This window comes from Vidua chalybeata, chromosome 31, assembly GCF_026979565.1.
Source record: "Vidua chalybeata isolate OUT-0048 chromosome 31, bVidCha1 merged haplotype, whole genome shotgun sequence".
In the NCBI taxonomy this organism is placed as follows: domain Eukaryota; kingdom Metazoa; phylum Chordata; class Aves; order Passeriformes; family Viduidae; genus Vidua; species Vidua chalybeata.
In genome coordinates this window covers 917,165-942,279 of record NC_071560.1, presented here as the reverse complement: position 1 = coordinate 942,279, position 25,115 = coordinate 917,165, and the positions used below count along the sequence as shown (strand labels likewise).

General features: G+C 48.1%; 1 protein-coding gene across 1 annotated transcript; it reads left to right on the top strand.

The window, feature by feature from the left end:
• The first annotated feature begins 50 nt into the window (after positions 1-50).
• LOC128801754 (zinc finger protein 239-like) lies at positions 51-25,100 on the top strand. The gene is made up of 2 exons (XM_053967861.1): positions 51-81; positions 23,491-25,100. The coding sequence occupies exon 2, from the start codon at positions 23,518-23,520 to the stop codon at positions 24,676-24,678; it is 1,161 nt and encodes a 386-aa protein (XP_053823836.1). The 5' UTR covers positions 51-81; positions 23,491-23,517; the 3' UTR covers positions 24,679-25,100.
• Positions 25,101-25,115: the final 15 nt, after the last annotated feature.

The following is a 25,115-nucleotide window of genomic DNA, read 5'->3' as shown; positions in this document are numbered from 1 at the left end:
CTGTGCGGGCCCGGGAGCGGCGGCAGCGGCCGGAGGCCGGGGAGGCGGCATTGGCGGAGCTGGGAGGCGGCCCCGGCGCAGGTGGGAGCCGCGCTGGGTTCTGCGGGGGCTCGGGTCTCGCTGCGGGCGGAGGGGGCGGCAGGGGGCTGCGGCGGCTTGCTTGTGCCGTGTCCGGCCCGTGGTGGCCCTGGGCCGAGGGCGCTGCGGGAGCGGCTGCCCGCGCTCTCCTTCCCGCCGCTGCCTGGGCAGGAGCCGCTGCCGGAGCAGCGCTGCCTCGTCCCGCTTGCTGTGGGTAGGACAGAGGTGGCTGCCCCGTCGCCGGGAGCGTGCGGGGAAATTCACGTCGCCGGAGGTTTCTGTGCCCAGAAGAGTCCGAGGAGTCCTGTAAAAGTGACTTTATTGCTGAGCAGAGGGAGAGGCCGTGGGGCATTTGCCATGCGGTCTCTGCCCTTGTTGTAGTACGCGGCCTCCTTTTTATGCTCCTTTTCCCGGCCGCATCTCCCTCTGCCTTTGCCCGCTGCCTGAGGGACTCGGGAGGTTCCGACTTCCCGATCCGCCTGCTGCCTGTCCTCGTTAATGTGCACCCTCCTTGTGTATAACAGCCGATATTCGTGGCTCTGTTAAGTCCTTGTTCTTCTCGAAGTTGAGGAATTTTGCGGGACTTTGAGCAGCAGTCTGGGTCAATTTGTAACATTTATTGGAACTGATGGTTTCTCCCATTACTTCCTTATCTACAAGTCCCTGGCCCTGTCTCCAGGCAGATTCACTCATTGACTCTCTTTTGTTCTTCCCGGGTCCTCTTTGGTTGTAGGGTTAGGTCAAGTGGCCCTTCATCTTTTCCCCATTTTTGGGCGCTCCCTCCAGCCAGGGCTGCATCAACTGACGGCATTTTTCTGATTACATCATCAAATACTTGAATTCCAGCTGATTTCCCTGAACTTGTTAGAGCAAAAACCCCAGTGCTCTAATACATCCTGTATAACATAGACAGTGACAGCACATGTTGGAGTGGGCACAGGCATGATCCCCCTCCTTATTTTAGTGAAGTTTTCACAACATTCTCCATTTGCTGTTTCCCTTTGCAGCTTCACCCATTTCTGTTGCAGAGTCAGAGATCTCACCATGGGCTCTGCCTTCAGCTGTGCCAATTGCATCTGTGCAAGCAGGCAGAGCTTGGGGTGAGGGGCAGAGGGAATCAGCCCAATTCCTGCCCCAGGCAAGAAGAGCCGGGTACATTGTCCCACTTTGCCCCAGCAGTGTTAATTTGCATTTCTAAAGCTCCTCAGCTGGCTGCCTGGAATGCAGCTTCTCTTCCAGAGCAGCCTTCAGCAGCCTCACATGTGCCCCCCCCCCGCCCCCAACCTGCTGCTTTTATTTTTTTTTTCCTTCAAATCATCTTTTTACTGTTTATGAGTTAAAGAGTCACCTTTAAATCTCTTCTAGTTTTGCAAAACGCAGCCTAAAGGTCAACGTTGAAAAACCTAGATCAAATTTTAATTTTGGTATCTCTAAGAGCCAAGCACAAGCATACACAAAAAAATTTCAAGGCAATTAAGTTTTTTCTACTTCTCCTTGGAGTAAAAACTCATTCTCCCATCCCTGACCCAAACCTAACCAGCAATATAGAAGTAGGATTATTACAAAAAATATTCTACTGCTATAAACTTTGCACTGGAACTGCAGGAAAAAGAAAAACTCCTCCAATATGTTTCGTGTTAGCGTCAAGGCATTACTTGATTCTGGCCAGGATGTGCAACAGAAATCATTCCATCCCCACATAGCCCGGCTGTGCAGAGAAAATCGTTGCGTGACACGTGGGTTTTACTAGATTTTCCCCAAACTTGATACAGTCTGAACCAATCTAAACCCATTGGTTTAATGTTCTATAGTTTCAAGTTGTGCAGTTTTTGTTATGGACAAATTCAATTGGGGAGGCTAATTACAGATAAATCAATTAACAAGAATTTATTAAGCAAGCGATATTAAGCAAAAATACAGCGCTGGGCGGCCGGGGAGTCTCCACTCTGCCACGGCGCACCTTCCCCCTTTGACCTTTTTGTTTTTATAGTCCCCCCTTTTTTTCAGTTGACGTATTTTCTCTCAATGTACTCTGCGCCGGTGCAATTGGTTGCTAGGGGGTCCTTTTTCTCTCTGCCCTTGGTGGTCATAGGGATGAAGGCTCCTTATCTTCTTTGCCGGTTGTCCTTGGCCTAAAAGTTAGCTTGTATATAGTTAGTTACACAGTCTTCTGTGCTAGCTGCATTTGCACAATTCTTAAGCAGAATACTTGTTGTTTATCAAACCACCCCCCTTTTTTTTTTCTCCTCTTTCTCTTCTCACAGTCTGAAATTCTCTATTCAGTTTAAATTCTTATTTTCTTTCAATGTTCGTTTTAATGAACAAAGACCTTTTTATTACAATCCCTCCTCTTTCTCTTTACCAATTTGTTCATTAAAACGCTTTAACTCTTGGTGGCTTAAGACCAGGGTTTCATCTACTTCTGATTCCCTGGGCAATGCTTTGTACCTCTCCCTATGTTATGGTTTGACACTGGCGCAATGTTAGCACTCTCATGAAAATGCACTTTCTTTAAATAAATGCTGTGAGATGTTATCAGGGACAGAGCAGAGCAGGCCCAAGCTTAATAACAAAGGAAAAAACTTTATTAAACTACTACTAATACAGAAAACACATAAACTAAATCTAGGATGAAGGCCTTTTAAAACCACCCCTCCTCCTCTTAATTCTAAACACACCCAGCTATGAAACATCACCCGGGATTCTTGATCAAATTACCACCCTTCAGGTAATCTATGTTTAAACTATCAAGGGAGAGAGAGAAGTCTCTCTTGCACCACAGGCCCCCCAGGAAACACAGCTGCCCCCCTGTGTTTCCCTGTCACACATGGCAACCGCCCGGAAGAAAAATCTGCTAGTGTGACACTCTCCTTTCTATGTCACAGTGCTCTCACCACCGTGCATGGACAGACTGCTCATAGGGCTCTTTTAAGGATGCTTTGCCACGGACCCAAAGATATAACAGTTCAGTTTCTTATCCTGGGACTACAGTCCCCCCCATTTTCCCCTGGGGCCGAAGGGTCCAAAAACAGGACTCATCTTCTTCCTGAAGACAGAGGGTATCACTATTCTCTCTTCAGCTCTCTTCGTTTCTCGCCATTCTTGTGCTGTTTGAAGCTGAAACAGGTCTCCCTGGGTCACTACTGCATCCCCCTAAAATGCAGTCTCTATTGCAGGAGATTTTGGTTCAGTCCATGGCTAACAAGAAAAGTCCAGCTAAAAGCTACTTCGTCATCTCCTCCTACTTAAATATTTCTTCTTCTAACATCTCAGGTCCCGGACTATCTCTCTTCCACTACAAATCAAGGAGGAGTAATACTTTTAAAAAGCCCTCATTCCCTCGAAAGGGTTAAAAGTTCAGACTCCCTGGACAGCTGATATCTCAGTCCAGCGTTCCGCCTCCCACGCTGGGCATTTCCCCCCCCCTTCTTTTTCTCCTCTGCCGGCAGATTTCCAGGTGCCGCCAGGCTCTCCGTCTCTTTCTCACATGGGGGGGGGGGGCAAAGGCATCTCCACTTCTCTCCACCCTTCTGTCCACAAGAGCTGGCTAAGTTCCAGACTCTCAGTCTCCTCGGCATACCTGGACAAGGCCGCGTGGCTTCCCCTCCCCCACCCAGCCTAAGGCTGGGCAGGGGGGGAGTCTGCACTCTCTGACGACCGGAACCAAAAGAGACAGTTCTCCTGGGAGTTCTTGCTTTTAACCCCCTGTGTTCTCAGAGGCGTGTCCATACTTTCAGTGGTCACTCCAGGTGTTAATATCTAAACTTGACCACTGATTAGTTTGACCCAACTTCCTGGAAAAAATTCACTTCCATGTCAAACCACGACACTCTACCCTTCGCCTCTGAGAACACACATTTCTAAAATTATTATCAAAATTACATTCAACACACTTATACATAAAACAATAACCTACACTAACCCTCTACCTTTATATTGGCACCATAACTTAATATATGCTTTGCTTTTATTCTTTTTGATCTCATCTCACAGCTCTCATCTTATCTTCATCTCATCTTGCCTAGAATTTGATTTCCCGGTCAGGGAACCAAAAATGTTATGGTTTGACACTGGCGCAATGTTAGCACTCTCATGAAAATGCACTTTCTTTAAATAAATGCTGTGAGATGTTATCAGGGACAGAGCAGAGCAGGCCCAAGCTTAATAACAAAGGAAAAAACTTTATTAAACTACTACTAATACAGAAAACACATAAACTAAATCTAGGATGAAGGCCTTTTAAAACCACCCCTCCTCCTCTTAATTCTAAACACACCCAGCTATGAAACATCACCCGGGATTCTTGATCAAATTACCACCCTTCAGGTAATCTATGTTTAAACTATCAAGGGAGAGAGAGAAGTCTCTCTTGCACCACAGGCCCCCCAGGAAACACAGCTGCCCCCCTGTGTTTCCCTGTCACACATGGCAACCGCCCGGAAGAAAAATCTGCTAGTGTGACACTCTCCTTTCTATGTCACAGTGCTCTCACCACCGTGCATGGACAGACTGCTCATAGGGCTCTTTTAAGGATGCTTTGCCACGGACCCAAAGATATAACAGTTCAGTTTCTTATCCTGGGACTACAGTCCCCCCCATTTTCCCCTGGGGCCGAAGGGTCCAAAAACAGGACTCATCTTCTTCCTGAAGACAGAAGGTATCACTATTCTCTCTTCAGCTCTCTTCGTTTCTCGCCATTCTTGTGCTGTTTGAAGCTGAAACAGGTCTCCCTGGGTCACTACTGCATCCCCCTAAAATGCAGTCTCTATTACAGGAGATTTTAGTTCAGTCCATGGCTAACAAGAAAAGTCCAGCTAAAAGCTACTTCGTCATCTCCTCCTACTTAAATATTTCTTCTTCTAACATCTCAGGTCCCGGACTATCTCTCTTCCACTACAAATCAAGGAAGAGTAATACTTTTAAAAAGCCCTCATTCCCTCAAAAGGGTTAAAAGTTCAGACTCCCTGGACAGCTGATATCTCAGTCCGGCGTTCCGCCTCCCACGCTGGGCATTTCCCCCCCCCTTCTTTTTCTCCTCTACCGGCAGATTTCCAGGTGCCGCCAGGCTCTCCGTCTCTTTCTCACATGGGGGGGGGGGCAAAAGCATCTCCGCTTCTCTCCACCCTTCTGTCCACAAGAGCTGGCTAAGTTCCAGACTCTCAGTCTCCTCGGCATACCTGGACAAGGCCGCGTGGCTTCCCCTCCCCCACCCAGCCTAAGGCTGGGCAGGGGGGGAGTCTGCACTCTCTGACGACCGGAACTAAAAGAGAAAGTTCTCCTGGGAGTTCTTGCTTTTAACCCCCTGTGTTCTCAGAGGCGTGTCCATACTTTCAGTAGTCACTCCAGGTGTTAATATCTAAACTTGACCACTGATTAGTTTGACCCAACTTCCTGGAAAAAATTCACTTCCATGTCAAACCACGACACCCTAATAAGCATTAGATGAGCTGCTTCTAGTCTTCCTTTTACAATGTCTATGATTTTATTAAAAATGCAAGGTCCGAAAGTTAAACCTAGTAACAACAATATCACAGGACCTGCAAGGGTTGATAGTAGCATGGTAAGCCAAGGGGAGCTGTTGAACCAAGTCTCATACCAGCTTTGCTGTGACTCTCTCTCCCTCTTTCTCGGTTGGAGGCCTTCCCTTAGTTTAGTCATTGTATCTCTCACAATTCCCGTGTGGTCTGCATACACACAGCATTCCTCCCTAAGGGCAGCACATAATCCTCCCTGTTGCAAGAATATTAAGTCCAATCCTCTACGATTTTGTAATACTACCTCTGACAGGGATCTTACAGACTTTTCAAGGGCTGAGATCGACTGTTCAATGCGGGCTAAGTCTTCATCTACAGCAATCCTCAAGGAATTAAATTCTTGATTCTGTTTTACTAATGATGCCACCCCGGTGCCAACACCTGTTCCACCTGCAATCATTAGGGTAGCCACTGTCAAGGCGGTGAAGGGTTCCCTTTTTGATAAGTGATGTTCAGAAGTGACTTGAGCATTAAACACATATTCCTCAGGATGATAAATGATTTTAGGGACTATTACCACTTGTATGCAAAACTCAGAGACTTCGTTGAATAGGTCAAGAGCAATACAGGGTGTAAGCCCCCCTCTGGAGCATATCCATTTAGTATTTTTGGCTGGAATCAACCATTTTGCCGGGTTACCCTTATGCTGTGCTTTACTGACTGTTTTACACAAATGTTTCTTTTGCCACGGGACTCTCCCTATGCATCGTCCCTTTCCAGTTACTGCTGCTAACATTATCCCTTGGGTTTGGGGGTCTTTCCAGTTACATTGTGGCGGATTGCTCCCATTAACTCGCTTGGGTTTCTCATTGAGCCCTACTGCCTCATAGAAAGGAGGTTTAATATCAAAGCACAGCCAGCATTGTTCAGTAATGTTAGGTCGTGTTACATTGAGGACTTGGTACGCTGCCTGCATAAGTTTCCAAAGGGTACTTTGCTGGGGATCCGGGGTCGGGAGTATGAGGGTCTCGTTTCCGGGCATTGTGGTGTCACTGGTCCCTATAGCTGTCTCGGTTAACTTCTCCTCAGCAATTACAGAGTTAGGGCCTATGGGTAGAGGATCATGTGGTAGGATTTCCTTTTTTATTTGAATGTACCCTCCACGATCCTTACCCGGTTCCCAACACTTTACTCCCCAAGTTTTTCCTCCCAGCCATCCTGGGTCCAGGGGGTTGAGCACCTGTATTTTCAAGGACCTACAATTCCCCATATACAGAATTTCTCCTTGAGTGCCATACCATGGAACTTTGCATCCTTTAGGATACCATGAGACCTGTAAAAATTTATCTGGATGGGTGACAGCCCAGGCAGTTGCTATGGTTTCACAGCCCCAATATCCACACAGATATTCACCAGGGTAATTACAATATCCCCTCCCAGGATTGGAGCTAGGACACCAATAGATAGCATGGAAGTCAGGTTTACTCCATCCCCACACAGAGTTCACCAAGTCCTCATTAGTAACTAAAAAAGTAGGAGCTACAGTGGTGGCATTTTGCTTAACAACTTTCCCTTGGTCTATTTTGGTCAGAGTCCAATTAAATGGCTGGTGTGCATAGTCCCCTTGTACAGGCCAGGTACAACATATAACTAATATGTACAGAATTTGCCAGCAAGGGTGGAGTCCAAACCGCCCCAGAACTTGATTATCATTATTTCCCCCTTCCCACTGTTTGGTTTGACATGTTATTGCTGGGCTCACCTTTACCCTTGGGAGATCAGTACCCTTGAGGCAGTTCTTGAAATACCTTTGAATTGTCCCAGTTTGAGGGCTTTTTCCTCCACTGCTTCTTATCCCTCTGCCTCGCTCGCCGACCCGGTTGCTTCGAGACGCGAGGTGTACCATCTTCTCGGCAGCAAGGATATTCTTCAGGAGGACCCTTACTCTGTTTTTGCTGCCTCTTTTTGAATGATTCCCAATTCTTATCCTTCACTTGCGGTGAATTACACTGAATTCCAGGTAAAGTCTTCCGGCAATTCCCTTTTATAATTTGAACAATTAGGGGAATTGGTTCATTAGAGTGGTAACAACAATTTTCAGGCCTAGCCCCCTTAGTAAACACCTCCCACCACTCTTGGGATTCCCTTGGTAGGGTCCCGTTCTCTTCTCCAATCTTTAGGACTGACTTTGTCAGTTCTCTTTCTAATTGGTAACACCCTTTACAAATACCCCTAGGAGGGGTACCTCTATAACTATGGACCCACCACCGTTCCTGGCAGATTTTACAAATATAGCATACAAAAGGGTAACAATCACAATCCTTATTTGTACAATAGACTCTAAAATCATCAGTTATAGGATATCCATAATCCAATATCTCACTATACCAGCTGGTTTGTACAATTTTTACTGAGTCCATTAAGTCCGTTTAAATGTGACCTTAGGATCTCCGGGTTGGCTGGTTATTCTCCAGGGGTCTTCGGCAGCAGCAGCAGTAATCGGTCCCTTTATTCGGCTTGCATGTATCCATCCCTTCTCGGCGGTTCTGACTGCAGTTTCTGTAGTAAGTAAAACAACATAGGGGCCTTCCCAGTTTGGGATTAGTGAGGTTTCTTTCCAGGTTTTTATTAACACCTTATCACCTGGTTTTATATTATAAAAGGGCCTTTTTAAATCAGGAAGACTGAGAACCGGTGCATTTACTAATTCTGCCTTGAGGTCCTGTAGTTTTTCCTCACCTTCCCGAGTCCACTTAAGCAAGCCTTCTTTTGTTAGTTTCTCATATAGGAATTTTACTTTCCCGCTAAATCCCTCTATCCATTGTCTACAGTACCCAAACAATCCTAACAGCTGTCTAACCTCCCGCTTTGTCCTTGGCCCTGGCATAGCTAAGATTCCCTTAACCCTTTCTGGGTCTAGTTTCTTCGTTCCTTGACTCAGTCTATGTCCGAGATATTTCACCTCTTTTTCCACAAATTGTAATTTGGATTTTGACACTTTGAGTCCTTTCAAGCTTAGAAAATTGAGTAATCTTATACTCTCTTCCCTGACAATTTCCTCTTCTTTCCCAGCTACTAACAAGTCATCTACATACTGAATCAGGACAGTCCCTTCTCTCAACTGAAAATCTGTAAGCAGCTGCTCCAGTGCCTGGCCAAATAAATTAGGGGACTCTGTAAACCCTTGTGGGAGTACCGTCCAACGGAGTTGTTGTTTCCTGTGGGTGTCTGGGTCTTCCCATTCAAAGGCAAAATAGTCCCTACAACTTTCTTTAAGGGGACATGCCCAAAATGCATCCTTTAAATCTATAACACTATACCACTGATTTTCGGGGCCTAATTGACTTAATAAAGTATGAGGGTTAGTTACTACAGGGAATCTTTCTACAGTCCTTTTGTTAATTTCTCGTAAGTCATGTACCAAACGGTATTTCCCATCAGGTTTTTTAACAGGAAGGATAGGAGTATTAAAAGGAGACATGCAGGGTTCTAATAACCCTTGTGCTTTTAATCTTTCAATTTCAGGTTTGACCCCTTTCCTTCCTTCATTTGGAATTGGGTACTGCTTAATTCTAACTGGGACTTCAGGATTTCTTAATATTATCTCAAAAGGTTTTATGTCCAATCGGCCTGCTTTTTCTGGGGTATACCACACTTCAGGGTTAATTTTCTGTTCGTCCTCTACCCGAAGAGGACATAATTTAATATTTAGCTTCTTGTCATTTATGTCGATTCTAATTCCTAATTCAATCATCAAATCTCGTCCCAGTAAGTTATAGTCAGCCTCTGGAACTAACAACAGTGATCCTATACCTATTTTGGAGCTGGTTTCAAAAATCACGTCTTTGATTACAGGCACTTTAAAGGCTTCCCCTTTTGCCCCAACTACCTGTATTGTTTCTCTTGATAATTTACACCCTGAGGGAAGGGTTTGAACCGTTGATCTCTCAGCTCCTGAGTCCACAAGAAACTCATATTCTTGCTGCTGGGGACCAATTTTTAGTTTTACCAGGGGCTCTGTTTTTTTCCTGGGTCCCCAGCAAATAGAGCCCCTGACCCCCTCAATCTTCCTTGAATTGCTTTTCATCTGCCAACCTTTCTCTGCATTCCCGCCGAAAATGCCCTCTCTTACCACAATAAAAGCAGCTTCCTTGTCCACTCTCCTTTTCTCTTCTCCCTTCTTTTACCTTCTGACCCTTCGGCTTACTTCCCTGGAACTGACTAAGCGTTCCCCTCTGCCCTTCACGTACCACAGCCATCATCACTCTTGCTTGTTTCCTATGTCCTTCCTCCTCTTTCCGTACATACACTTTCTGAGCTTCCCGCAACAATTCATCCAGGCCTCTACCATGCCAATCCTCAATCTTTTCCAATTTTCTCCTAATATCAGGCCACGAACTGGGTCTTTAACAACATCTGTCCTTCCGGAGTGTCAGGATTTACTCTGGAGTACAGCTGAAAAGATCTCCGGAGCCGTCCTAACCATTCCGTGGGGTCCTCATCTTTCTTTTGACTCTCACAAAAAGCTTTATTCACATTCTGCCCCTTAGGGACTGATCCTCTGATCCCCTGGATAAGAATTGTTCTTAAGTCTGCCATATGTGTCCTATGCAGGGGATCTTGCTTATCCCAATTAGGACGCTGTAAAGGCCATTTAGTATCTGCTTGGGGTCCTGCCTGATGGTCTCTATCCCAAATTCTCATACCAGCTGTCCTGATCATCCCTCGCTCCTCAGATGTGAATAAAATCCCCAGTATTGACTGCATTTCATCCCACGTATACACGTTGGGCCCCAGAAACTGATCCACCCGCTCTGCAACTCCGAGGGGGTCTTCCAATAGATGTCCCATTTCTTTCTTGAACTCCCTCACATCTCCTGAATTAAGAGGTACCTCCACATAACCTATTCCCGGAATTTGGGCTGGTTGTCCCTGCTGACCAGCATTAGGATTAGGGATCATTCCCAAAGCTACTTCCCTTAATGGATATAGAGCTTGCCTTTCCCTCTCGCTTTTCCCCCTTGTTAGTCTACGAGTAACACAACGATTTTCCTCAGGGACCGGTTCCAGGATTTCTACTTCCTGGTTTTCAAAATCCCCCCCTTGATCTAAATTGGGGTAGACTACTGGTGGTGCTGGTGGAGGTGGAGGAGGGGGAGGTATGTATGGTAGAGGGGGTGCAGTTGGAACCTCCTCAGGCTTTTTATTTTTCTTTTTTTTCTTTTTCTCCCTGGGTGCTTAAGGCAAAAAGTTTTGCTCTTGTTTCCCCCACTATCCAGAGAGCAGCGTACTTGCTCTCTTCCATATCAAAAGGTTCTTTAGAATTTACATAAATGTTTAATGCCTGGCAAATCCAGTCCTCGAAACTTCCAAACACTGGCCAAAATAAATTATCACCACGGATTTGTTTCCCTCCCCATACTTCCATACAATAATGTATCATTTTTGCCCTATCCTTCCCTTTTCTTGAAGGGTATTCATCCCAAGATTTTATTATTAAACCTAACAGACTGTCAGGTGGTATCTGGGGAAACTTTACCGGGGTCCCCGTCCCCATGGAATCAGAGGGCTTGCTTTTCCTCTGTCCCATCTTCCAGGACACCTTCACACACACACACACTCGCGGCCCCCTGTTCGTGGCCCAGCCCCTCTCGGGGTCTGGAAACTGCACTACTTAGAGATCCACACTTGCCTCGTCCTAAAAGGACGTCTCGTACGTTATGTCCTGGGATCCCAACCCCAACCGAGCGGATCCCACTTTTATACTCACACTGTCCTGCGTCTTCGCCCGGGCTTCGTGCACAAAGATTACGGGGTTACCGGTATCCCTTTTGCTTAATACCGAATTTAGGTTCGTCGGTAAGGGCCCGAGAAGGAAAAGCCTGCACCAGGGCCGCTGAAAAAGCAGCGGGGCGCCTCCCTGATTAGGAATTCCTGCCCGTTTGCCCTTATCCGAGTCACGGCACCAAATTTGTTATGGGCAAATTCAATTGGGGAGGCTAATTATAGATAAATCAATTAACAAGAATTTATTAAGCAAGCGGTATTAAGCAAAAAAACAGCGCTGGGCGGCCGGGGAGTCTCCACTCTGCCACGGCGCACCTTCCCCCTTTGACCTTTTTGTTTTTATAGTCCCCCCTTTTTTCAGTTGACGTATTTTCTCTCAATGTACTCTGCGCCGGTGCAATTGGTTGCTAGGGGGTCCTTTTTCTCTCTGCCCTTGGTGGTCATAGGGATGAAGGCTCCTTATCTTCTTTGCCGGTTGTCCTTGGCCTAAAAGTTAGCTTGTATATAGTTAGTTACACAGTCTTCTGTGCTAGCTGCATTTGCACAATTCTTAAGCAGAATACTTGTTGTTTATCAAACCACCCCCCTTTTTTTTTTCTCCTCTTTCTCTTCTCACAGTCTGAAATTCTCTATTCAGTTTAAATTCTTATTTTCTTTCAATGTTCGTTTTAATGAACAAAGACCTTTTTATTACAGTTTTTAGTATTTGGGTTCCTATTGGACCCGGATTTCTTTGCCTCTGATGTTAATTAGGTGGGAACTGCTGGATTTCCTTCTCAGCCTTTTGCAGAGCAGGTGTCTCCAGCTCTGCGGGGGCAGTGTCTGGGGTAGGTGTTGGTTGCTGTTTGCTGCTGGGCGTTGCTGTTTTGCTGCTGGTCGTTATCTTTGTGGATATCTTTTGGGCCATACCCAGAGTGTTGAGCTGTTAAACTCATCTCCATTGAGTGGTGGAACATCCCTTAAAAAAACCTTTAACATTTCTTTCCCCGAGGCCAAGGCAAAGCAATCCTGAGTAGAGAAATCAAATGTTGAAAAGGTTAAAGTCGATGCCCTGGTGTATTTTCCATCCATGCAATGGCAGGCAGCGCAGTGTGTGTGTAACTGAGACCCAGGGTGGAATTGTGCCGTTGTGTTCCCCAGCAGCTGCGGCAGTGCAGAAAGCACTGAAGCTGCAGCAGTGGCAGCAAGGATTGGCCCCGGTGGCTGGAGGTGCCAAAGGAGGGTGGGCAGGCGAAGGATTTGAGCAGAGGATGTGTGGGCAGGCCCAGGGCCTTGCCCCGCTGTGGAGGCCTGGCTGCTGCTTCGCTGCCTTCAGTGCAGGCTCAGTTGAAGTGATACGCGGAATAAATAAATAGACACCACAACTTGGGGTAGTTATGAAGTGGGTATGTATGTCAGCGCCCGGCACAAGTGAGATAGCTCTCCAAAGCTTGTGCCCCGAGCCTCAGTCTGACCCACACCTTTATTCCCTGTGAAAAACGCCAATCACTTGGTTTTTAAAATTTTTTTAAAGTTTAATAATAATAAAATGGTTGTAAAAATAGTAATACAATTAGAGTAATAAAAATTTAGAGTTAAGACAATTACATGACAATAAAAAGCAAAGAATTATGGACGTCCGGATGCTCTCGGGCACTTAAGCCATGTCAAGCATGCCTTGTGAACAAAGGTATAACCTTAAAAGCAATAGCATGTTGCATATACAAAACACTTCATGATTATGCATATATTTTATTTAAAACAAGAAATTCGTCTGGTACTTGTCAAAAAGTTTCTGTTAATCCCCAGGCACCTTCGAGTCTAACTCAGGCTTGAAGAAGCCTTGAAGTTTCTGTTGATAAGGAAAGCCATAAATTTCTCTCCTCTGGAAAATTTAGAGGTTTCTGTAATTGTTATCTTTGTGCGAAGAATTCCTTGATTATCCCATCTCTTTCTTGAGCTAGTTATAAAATATCTTACATAGTATAGTTTCTATTTTAACATTGTGTTATAACCTAAAAATACATTCAACACATTACTGGAGAGAATTAATACAGCATAACTTTCCAACATTACACATATAATATTCATTGTAACTATTGCGAAAAGCCAATCATAAAATATGCATTTTTCACATTCCCAAAGGTGTTCCATATGCAATACATTGCACAACTTTTTCATGCATATTCAACCCCTGGCCCCGCCTGTCCTCGCCTCTCATGCTAAATAAGTCCACGCCCTTCTGGGCACGCGTGGTTTGCTGTGGTGGTCGTACGGGGGTCTCTTGGTGGTCCTGAGGCTGAAGATTGTGGTCTTCCTCATGATTGAACTTTTGAACTTTTCCTCTCTGTGCGTGTGCTTTTGGTCCTTTGGTGCTTATCTGAGTACGTCTGTCAGTCTTGATAGGCTTGGAGACAGAGGAGTTTCTTTATCTGGGTTCTTTGCCTCTTCTGGTATTGTTCTTTTTGCAAGAAGCTTCAGGATTTTGCATTTTCCTATGCCCTTTGTACCAGGCAGAGGTTTCTTAAGTAAAAGGTTAAAATTCAATACATAACTCTACAAGCTAAAATATAAATGCTTAATTCATTTTCTTAATTTAACTCTGAAAATCTCTGTTTTATTCCCCCCTTTTCTTAAAATATAGTAAATTCCTTTACTACCGCAGTCTCGATTTAAATTTTGACCTACTATCATGACAGATGAGGCTATGACAGATTGGTGTTGTTTGATGAAATGATTACTTGACCACTTGATGGTGGGTTATATGGGGTGTGAAGTTCTCAGTCTATGCCCAAGGATTGGCTAACATGTTGCACCAATTTTGCAATAAAATATGGTCCTCTATCTGAGGAGATTGTGGCCAGGACTCTAAAGCGTGGTATGATTTCTTGTACCAATACCTTAGTTACTTCTTGAGCTTTAGAAGTCCTGGTGGGGAATGCTTCTGGCCATCCTGAAAAGGTATCTGTTAGCACCAGTAAAAACTTATACCCCCCTTTTCTTGGCAATTCTGTGAAATCGATCTGCCATTGCTGCCCCGGCCCATGACCCTTTCTAATCTGGCCAGGTTTTGGTTTGGGAATAATTTAGGGGTTGATCTGGAGGCAAAGGTCACATTGTTGAGTCACTTGGGTGATAGTTGCTCATAAATGTCATCAATACCTTAATGGGTTTTTTGGTGTTCTTCCCTCATTAGGGACTATAATAAATAGGAGGGTATAACTAATTTTCCTTCTATGGTGGCCCATCCCTCTTGGTTATAGTCTCCTTTTTGCTCATGGATCAATTTTTTTTCTAATTTGTTGTATTTTGACTTACCTTTGAGGGAAATTTGCCCATCTGGAATCAGGGCCGCCTCAGTTATTACCTCAATTTTTGTTGCTTCTTTTGCTTCCCTATCCGCCAGCTCGTTTCCTTCTTCCAATTCTGAGTTTATCTTCTGATGTGCCTTAATGTGCATGATCGCTACTTTCTCTGGCAACTGGACTGCTTCCAGAAGTCACAGTATTTCTGATACATGTTTAATATTTTTCCCTTGAGAGTTCAGCAGTCCTCTCTCTTTCCAAATGGCTCCGTGAGCATGCACTATTCCAAATGCATACTTTGAGTCCGTGTACATGTTTATTTCTTTCCCTCTTACCAATTCTAAGGCCCGCGTTAGGGCATTAGAATTGGCAGAAGGCAATTATCTCGGCCTTCTGCGCAGAGGTTTTCGTTGGCCAGATTCTATTACCTCCTTGCACGTAGTAATGGCGTACCCGGCGTGCTGTTTTCCACTGATGATATAACCGCTTCCATCAGTAAACCAGACTTCTGCCTTCTCGAGAGGGGTGTCCTTCAAGTCAGGGCGGCTGGAGTAGGTGGCTTCGATGGTCTCCAGGTAGTCATGTTCCACTGGTTTCCCTTGGTTTCTACTGAGGAAGGAGGCTGGATTGACAATGTTAGTCACTACTATATCTCAGGAACCGTTGTGGGGAAAGCCAATGCCCGCCTTTTACCTCCAGCACTGCAGACACCGTGTGAGACACTAGCACAGTCATTTTTTGGCCTAGGGTGAATTTGTGTGCCTCTTGGATGTTCAGTACGACTCCTGCAACAGCTCTGAGGCATCCAGGCCACCCTTTAGCTGCTGTATCCAATTGCTTAGAGAAGTAAGCCACTGCCCTCCGGTATGGGCTGAGGTCCTGTGCTAGTATTCCTAAGGCGATTCCTTGCTTCTCATGGGAGAATAAAAGGAAAGGCTTACTCACGTCCGGCAATCTCAGGGCTGGAGCTGACATGAGGGCTTTCTCAGCTGGTTGAATGCCTGCATAGCTTCTTTTGTCCATTGGATGTCCCTGCTTTCAGTTGCAATCAGTTCATATAAGGGCTTAACAAACAGTCCGTAGTTATAGATCCATAACCTGCACCACCCTGTCATCCTCAGGAAAGTTCGTAGTTCCTTTACAGTCTGAGGTTTAGGGGTCTGGCATATTGCCTCCTTCCGGCTTTGGCCCAAGGTATGTTGTCCAGCACTGACTTCGTAACCCAGGTAAGTTACTTTCTGTTTTACTGCTTGGGCTTTTTTCTTTGATACTCGGTACCCTTGGAGCCCCAAAAAGTTCAAGAGGCTTACCGTCCAGGCCATGCATGCTTCCCTTGTCCGTGTGGCTATCAGGATGTCATCTATGTACTGTAGCAGCTTCCCTTCCTCTGGAGGGGCTTCCCAGGTCTCTTAATTCCTTTGCAAGTTGTTCTCCAAACAAAGTGGGTGAGTTTTTGAATCCTTGTGGGAGTCTGGTCCATGTCAGTTGAGTTCTTCGCCCGCTTTTAGGATTTTCCCATTCAAATGCAAAAATTTTCTGGCTGGCTTCGTGGATAGGAAGGCAAAAGAAGGCATCTTTTAAATCTAAAACGGTAAACCAAGTTAGCTCGGGTGTTAAGCAAGTTAATAACGTGTAGGGATTGGCCACCACAGGATACAGATCTTCAGTTACCTTGTTTGTGGCTCGCAGATCCTGTACTAACCGGTATGACCTGTCAGGTTTGCGAACTGGTACAATGGGGGTATTAAAATCAGATTGACATTCTTTTAATAATCCAAGACGCAAAAAGTTCCCAATTACTGGGCTAGTCCCTTCCCTATCCTCCCTCCTCAAGGGATACTGTTTAACCCTGACAGGTTGCTTTCCCTCTTTTAGCCTGATCTGTATAGAGGGAGTGTTTTTCACTCTCCCTGGTACATCAGAGGCCCATACCCCAGGGAATACCTGATTTATTATCTCTTCATCAATTTCAGTTTCGCTCATGACTTCACTGGTGGCTAATATCAAACTCAATACTTCTACATACTTTTGATCATTTACCTCCAGAGTCATCTCCCCGTTTTTAAATGTAATAGTTGCTTGTAATTGTCCCAGCAAATCTCTGCCCAAAAGTGGCTCAGGGGAATTGGGCATATATAGAAATTTGTGAATCCCCCACTGCTTTCCCAGTTTGTATTTCAGTGGCCTAAAGAAAAATGCCTTTTCAGTTTGGCCAGTCGCATAATCATCCCCTATGGGCATCAAAGCTGTATTTAGAACCGAGTACGTTGCCCCAGTATCGACTAGGAATTTTACTTCTTTCTCCATTTCCCCCAGCTTCAGATTTGCAACTAGAAGGTCTGCTGGGGTAGTTTCTTCTGGTCTCACTTAAATAACATAAGTTGTAACAAGGTATTATATTCTAATGTACCTGTAGGAGGCTATCTTGCCTCCTCGTTCAGACAATGTCATGGTCATCAATGGAAGCAATATTTGATTGAGCTTTTTCAGTTCTGAGTGTTCCAATATAAGCCACAGATAAAAGGAAAACTTTTTTTAAATGTAATAATTATTTAAATTAAAACATTAATAAAATTTATAGATATTCAAATAACCGAATTAAAATACTAATATTCAAATTAATAATAAATAGCAGTTCTAATATTGAAATATTATGGTATTAATTAATTAACCATCAAATGTTGTTAATTTGTTGTTTGCCCAGTCCTAAGGGTTCAATCCAAACTACTGGGGAGGAAAGAAAAGAAGAAAAAAAATTTCCTTAGTTCTTCCTTTTAATGCTAAGGCTGTGCCACTCCTTTATCCTTTCCCAATCTTCTTCAAACACGACTCAGAATTCAGGGACTAGGTGGCTTTTCCCACAGATTAAATTCACTATTTCACACCTTGCTTGTTCAACCCCTGGGTTATAGTATCTCGGTAATTCAGGGGCACATGCACTACATGTGGATCTCCGGCTATATGAAATACAATACCACCTCCTCTGACACTTCAAGCATCGGAGAAGAACCCAAGCTGTGTGCCAGTCTGGCTTCTAGCAAAAGGTTGTCAATCCACACACGAAGCAGGGGATTACCCCTTCCAGACCCCACCTCAAGGGGTTCCTAAGCGCCAGTTCAACTGGCGGTTGTTCCCAGTCAAAGGCTAGATAGCAACTTGTTGAACTTTGGTATATCCTAGTTAAGAATATTCGGTCTCTCCCTCTGTCCTCCCGCTCTATGACTACCCAGTCCCCCGATGGATGAAGAGACTGACTTGGTTCAAGCTGAAACCACCTGTGGAGAGCCTGTCTGGGAGGCCAGGCTCCCTCGGCCCGGGCTTGGAGTTCTGCAGCCACTGTGGGCAGATCGCCTCTCACTTGTAACAGGAACTGAACAGCAAACCCCGTAATGCAAAGGATCTCCCAGTGACAGCTTTTAACACTAAAGGGCAGTGCTATCGCACAACAAACACTTCACTCTTAGCCCAGCCGGGTTCGCTGGCTACTTTTGCAAGCCCTTTACTAACCAGCGATGCTTGTAAGCGGTGCTTGTAACTCCCAACTTGTACCACGCTCCCACTAGCTGCGCTATCAGCTAGCGGCGTTCAAAGCAGCTCCTCAAACCGCGGCTTGTGCCCGCGCGCCCGCTGCGCTATCAGCTGGGCTGCGCCTAAAGCACCTTTGCAAGCCCCGACTTAAGCCCCGCGCCGCGCTCCCCTCGCTCGCCAGGGACAGCCCGTGCCACGCATGCGCACCACCCGCTCTATCGGGTAGTGTAGCTGAGAGTAGCCCGGCGCATGCGCTCTCCAGCACCGCCGCGCCGCGTCTCTGTATCTTAGCAACACCGCACCGCGCTTCACCGTTTCACTCCCGCATACACGCACACAAGCACGCACGTCCGGACGTAACAGACACACCACACCGAAACTGGGACACACCACACTGCAATCGGGACACAACACACTGAAATCGCGATTTCTCCCTCCCCGAGCCGCGCTATCAGCTGGGGAGGTCCTCCCGCCGCCGGTCTCTGCCCCGGTGGTGTTATGCTTGCAAACCCCTGGGCAAAACTGCGCGGAAAAAAGGCCTTTTTGCGACTTATCAGTGCCAACCTTAAGAAAAGAAATTAATACATACCGCTTTCATCCGCTTGTCACTGTGGTCTGCTCCCCACAGTGTACAGCCGAGGCGCAGAGTCCCTCCGGGGAAAAGCCCCGTGGCACCTGAGGGTGTCTGCTCCCAACCGGACCTGCAGAGGGGTGAGCAGAGCAGTCCCTTTGTGGTCGCCAACTGAAGCGATACGCGGAATAAATAAATAGACTCCACAACTTGGGGTAGTTATGAAGTGGGTATGTACGTCAGCGCCCGGCACAAGTGAGATAGCTCTCCAAAACTTTTGCCCCTTGCCTCAGTCTGACCCACAGCTTTATTCCCAAAGGTGTTCCATATGCAATACATTGCACAACTTTTCTATGCATATTCAACCCCTGGCCCCGCCTGTCCTCGCCTCTCATGCTAAATAAGCCCACGCCCTTCTGGGCATGCGTGGTTTGCTGTGGTGGTCGTGCGGGGATCTCTCGGTGGTCCTGAGGCTGAAGATTGTGGTCTTCCTCATGATTGAACTTTTGAACTTTTCCTCTCTGTGCGTGCGCTTTTGGTCCTTTGGTGCTTATCTGAGTACGTCTGTCAGTCTTGATGGGCTTGGAGTCAGAGGAGTTTCTTTATCTGGGTTCTTTGCCTCTTCTGGTATTGTTCTTTTTGCAAGAAGCTTCAGGATTTTGCATTTTCTTATGCCCTTTGTACCAGGCAGAGGTTTCTTAAGTAAAAGGTTAAAATTCAATACATAACTCTACAAGCTAAAATATGAATGCTTAATTCATTTTCTTAACTTAAGTGAACTCCAAAAATCTCTGTTTCAGGCTCGGTGGGGGCCTCCCATCCTCCTGCTGCAGGCGGGAAGTGCAAATCTCCGGGGCTTCAGAGCCCTGGAGCCGAGGCTGACGGGTCCCCCGGGTTCAGCTGTGCTGGCGGCTGTTTCTGGCCTCAGGGCCACTTGGCCACCAGTGGTGCTGCTTTGCAGTCCTTAGGCAGGGCCCGATGTCCTGCTTGGATGTTGGGAACATCAAAAGTGCCAAGGCAGGCTCTGTGCCAGCCCAGCTTCCTATGGCAGAGATTTCACAAGAGACAGGATTCTGGCCACAGACTGCTTTAAATGTCCATCCCTTATCTCCAGCCTGCACTAGGTGGAGAATTACCAGGATAAGGGATTCCCAAGATCAATTGCAAGGGAGACAATTGAATATCAGCCCTGGGTCTGGCTCTTCTTCTTGCCAAATTTGGCCAATGGCAAAAGCTGTACCCATGGCATCTTGGTTTCCAGCCCTGACTCCTTCCCAGGGGCTGTTTGGGTGGGCTCTCTCCTGCCCAGGAGGGCAATGCCTGTGCCAGGTGCTTGTGGCCGACCCTGTCCCCTGGGTGCTGGGGCCCCCTTGGGCCCTGGGGTTGACCCCGAGGGGCTGTAGGAACTGTGCCATGGCCTTTGCCTTCAGCTTGGCCTTTTGCTCACCCCTTCTTGCATTCAGCTGCTGTGCCTTTGTGCCCAAGTGCTCCAGGCCTTCTTCTGCCACTCCTGCAGCCCCTCTCGCTGCCTGTGTGTCCTGGTTCAGGGCAAATTTGGGAGAGAACCCACAAAGGGGTTCCTCTAGAAAGCAGAATCTATCGGCCCTCCCCGCAACTGGTTTGGGAAAAAATACTTCCTTGGAGAAAAGTGGAAAAAACTTGTTTTTTAAACAAGCAAACCTAAACAATATTAAACAATGAAACTTCTTGCCACTCCAAGAGAGAGAGACAAACTCAGAAAAATCCCCCCCGGGCTGCAGCTTGGGTCACTCAGTCTCTTATCAGTCCCTCCAGTGCTGGAAATGCCACGGCCCAGGCCCGGCCTGCTGGGTCACAGGTGCGAGCTGCTGCTGATCTCTTCTGGGTGTTCAGTCCAGAGCAGGTGTGAGCAGGTCCAAAAAAAAAGGAAAAACCCACAGTCCAGGGAAGTTCTTTGCCCCAGCTAGCTATAACTAACTAAAAAGCAAAGGAGAGCTCTGTCTCGCTGTCCGTCTGTCTGCAGACAACGCAGTCCAGCAGCAGGAATGTGGAGAAGTGAGTGTAGTTCTTGAAAACAAACTCTGCGCTTCTTCTCCCCCCCCGTCAATCTTGAAAAAGTCTTAAAGGTGCAAAACTTATTATTCAGCATAAACAGAACTGACGACTGGCGATAAAAGCATCATACAGTCAACCCAGGACACTGTTGGTGCACAGCTGCTGAGCTTTCTGCAAAACCTTTGCTTTCTCCAGTGACCCAAACCAATCCTTAATAGAAAATCCTGATCCTTCCATGTACACTCTGCATTTCCCAGATGTTCCTTTGTTTTCCTCCTTGTGCTCAGGGTCCCCTCCAGAGCCCGTATGGCAGAGCCGGTCCCTGTCCTGCCGCAGTGTCCAAAGGCGGCCCCCCCGGCGGGCAGGGCCGGCAGCTCCCCGGGGCCGGGCAGCGGCCGGGGCGTCCCGCAGCCTCCTGGGGGCCGGGGGCCAGTGCCGGCCCTGCCCGGGGCTGGTGGGGTCAGGCAGCGCCCGGCGCTGAGCCCCAGCCGTCCCACAGCCCCGGCCCGGTCCCACAGCTCCCCACAGGCCCCCAGCCCGAGATCCCGGTCCCGCAGCTCTGCGCCCGGTGCTGCCGCTGCCCACCGCAGAGAAACCCCCTGACATCCTGACCTCCTTCTTTTCCTGTCCTGGAAACTGGGGATGGAGAGGATCTGGGTCAGCTGGCAAATTTTGAGGATAAGACCCTGCTGAAATACATCCCAATCCTCTGTATTTTTCTCTTCCTTTTCTGTCATCCTTTTTCATACCACATAAATACCTCCTGCTGCTTGTTGCCTTCACCATATTGCTGCACACTCCCCTTCACCCGATCCCTTCCCAGCACACCAACACCATCCATCTCCCTTCTCCAAATCCCTTCTCCACTTCCCTTATTGCCCCCTGGGTGTCAGTGACCTTAATGTCACCTCTGGGAGAATGTGCAAACGACCTCAACATTCTCCCAGGGGAGCCTTCAGAGATATTTTGGGCTCATCATCCCTTTGGCCAGGACCCCTCCCTGGCTTTCCCTTTTCTGCCCTCCCTGAGTGCCCTGCCATGTTCACTCCCCGAAGATCCCAGTGCACTCACGGATGAGATTTTCAGTGCTCTCTCCCTGCTGCCTCTTCACAGACCCCCCTGATGTGTCACTCGTCTGTCTCCTGGTCACTGCCGGGTCCCCAATCAATCCCCAATGCCGCCGCCAGCCAAGGGAGCCGATCACCCAAAGTGGGTGAGGCACCTTCAGCTGCACTCCCTGCCCGCCACCCCAGATGGTGGAAGGAATTCTGGATGAGCCCCAGAGTGTGTGGAAAAACTGACATCAGCAGAGGTTTCTGTCCAGAAAGCAGACAGAGGAGTCCTGTAAAAGTAATTTCATTCCTAAAAATGGGAGAGGTCATGGGACATTCCCCATGGGATCTTCTCCCATTTTTGGAGGACACAGCCTCCTTTTCATCCTAATTCTGCTGGCCACATCTCCCTCTCCCTTTCCCCACTGGCTGAAGTACTTGAGAGCTACAGACATCCCAATCCACCTGCTACATACCCCCTTCATATGCACCCCACTATTGTATAGCAAACGATATTCATGGCTGTGTTAAGTCTTTGTTGTTCTTCTGGAAGTTCATGAATTGAGCAGGACCTTGGCTGAGCAGCAGTCTGTGTCATCAATTGATACCATTTTCTGAAAGCGATGGCTTCTCCTGTCATTTCCTTATATACAGGTCCCTGGCCCTATCTCCGAGCAGATTGACAGCATCTGTTTGTAAAGACACTTTCCTCTTGTTCCTTTCATGGAGGTCCCCCGTTTGCGGGAGATCCCCCCTGGAGCAGGGTGTCCCCTCTTTGCTGCAGCCCCAGCCCTCAGGCAGAGCTCAGCCAATGAGAGCGCGCGGCGCTGATGACTCACCAGTTGCCAGGCAGACTCGCAGCTCCCAGCCTTCCCCACCTGGACCCCACCTGCGGCCCCCCCTCGGCCCCAGCGCCCCCCGCGAGGGGAATTTTGGGAGGTGGGAGTGGGGCAGCGCCAAGGCCGGGCCCCCCCGCGCTGTCCTGGCGGGAGCGGCTGCAGTGGGGACCGAGTGCGGGCGGAGGCGGCCGAGAGCCCAGCGCTGCCCCAGCCCGACCTGCCCCAGCTCCATCCCTGCCCCTGCGCTGGGATGCTGTGGGTTTGGGGGGAAGAGGGAGCTGGCAGTGGGTGCTGGGCCTGGGGGCAGGAGGAGAAGGGAAGGAGAAGCAGGGTTGAGGAACAAAATGGTCAAGAGGATGCACATGGCAGGAGAAGGTGGGATTGTGCAGGAGAAGGAGGAATAGCAGGAGGAAGAGGAGTGTGAGGAAGAGTAGAGACATAGGAGGAGGCGCAGATACAGGAAGCAGCACAAGGTTCCACCCCTCCCTGTATCTGCAGCCTCCCCCCAGCCCCAGGAGCACTGCTCCCCCCACATGCAGCAGGTGACTGTGGAGGGTGATCCACGATTTTCACAGGGGTGAATCTTGGTGTTTCTGAGCTTTCTCGGGCTAAATGTTGGTGCTTTGGTTTTATGGGGCAGCTGAATCTTTATCTTTTGGAGGAGGTTTTTGCTGACTTGTGATGTTTGGGGAGTTTTTGATCTGTGTCTTGAAGTTTGCAGGATTTCTGGGCTGAATCTTGGTGTTTTGGAGGTTCTTACAGACACAAGATTCCCGAGATGAACTTGAGCAAGGAGGAACCTCTAGTCCAAGGTGCTCTCCTCTTGTTTTTTCCCCAAACCAGGATTTGTCATTCCCAGGGCGTGGCTGGATGGAGGAGGAGGAAAAGCCCCAGAGATCCTGCAGGAGGAGGGGCTGCAAACCCAGCCCAGGGAGCTGCGGGGAGGAAAGAGCCCCCCTGAACCAGGAAGGCGGCCGGAGATCCAGCCAGAGCTCGGAGGTGGTGGAGAAGGCTCATGGCAGGGAGAAGCCGCACAAGTGCTTGGAATGTGGACAGGGTTTCACCTGCAGCTCCAAGCTGATTGAGCACCAGAGGATCCACACTGGGGAACGGCCCTACGAGTGTGGGGAGTGTGGGAAGAGCTTCAGACAGCGCTCCACCCTGATCGGGCACCAGGTGATCCACACTGGGGAGCGACCTTATGAGTGTGGGGAGTGTGGGAAGAGCTTTAGACAGCGCTCCACCCTGATCCAGCACCAGAGGATCCACACTGGGGAACGGCCCTACGAGTGCTTGGAATGTGGGAAGGGTTACAGGCAGAGATCCAAGCTGATCCAGCACCAGGTGATCCACACTGGGGAACGGCCCTACGAGTGCTTGGAATGTGGGAAGGGTTTCAGGCACAGCTCCAACCTGATACGGCACCAGAGGATCCACACTGGGGAACGGCCCTACACCTGCTTGGAATGTGGGAAGGGTTTCAGCCAGAGCTCCCACCTGGTCCAGCACCAGGTGGTCCACACTGGGGTACAGCCCTACGAGTGTGGGAAGTGTAGGAAGAGCTTCAGAGACAGCTCTGGCCTGATCCGGCACCAGGTGATCCACACCGGGGAACGGCCCTACGAGTGTGGGGATTGTGGGAAGAGCTTCATAGACAGGTTTGGCCTGATCCGGCACCAGGTGATCCACACAGGGGAAGGGCCCTACAACTGCTTGGAATGTGGGAAGAGCTTTAGGTGTATCTCAGACCTGAGAACGCACCAGCGCATCCACACTGGGGAGAGGCCCTACGAGTGTCCTCAGTGTGGGAAGAGGTTTCAGACCAGCTCCACTCTCCTCAGACATGAGAGGATTCACACAGATGAGAGGCCCTTCCTCTGCCCCGACTGCGGGAAGGGCTTCAAGCACAACTCCAACCTCACCAAGCACCGGCGCATCCACACCGGGGAGAGGCCCTACGAGTGTGGGGAGTGTGGGAAGAGCTTCTCCACGAGCTCAAACTTGACCAAACACCAGCGGAGGTGCCACTAAGGGAAGCCCTGTGAGAGCCCGAAGTGAGGGAAGAGGTGCGCTGCTCCAGCTCCATCCCCCATGGGCGGATCCAGGCTGGATGATACCCAGTGACCCCCGTTGGGCAGAGCCCTGGTGCCCCCTTATGGGGAATAAAACAGAGAGTAAAACAATGCAGCTGGTAAAGGGGTCCAATATCTGAGGCCTGACTGAGCAGAAACTGTGGGAGACACAGACATAGTTAATTCTTCCTGGGCAAGAAGTGACCAAGTGACCTGTTGTGAGACTTTGTGATAAGATCATGTTCCCAGGAGACGTGATGTCATGAAGAATGTGTAACCAATGGGAAATTGTTAGCAAACATCGAGCCCTATTTAAGCACTATACTAGTAAAACCCAGTATAAACACTTGGTAACCTCAATAAAATTGGTTTCTGATCTGACCTCGGCTGTCCCCG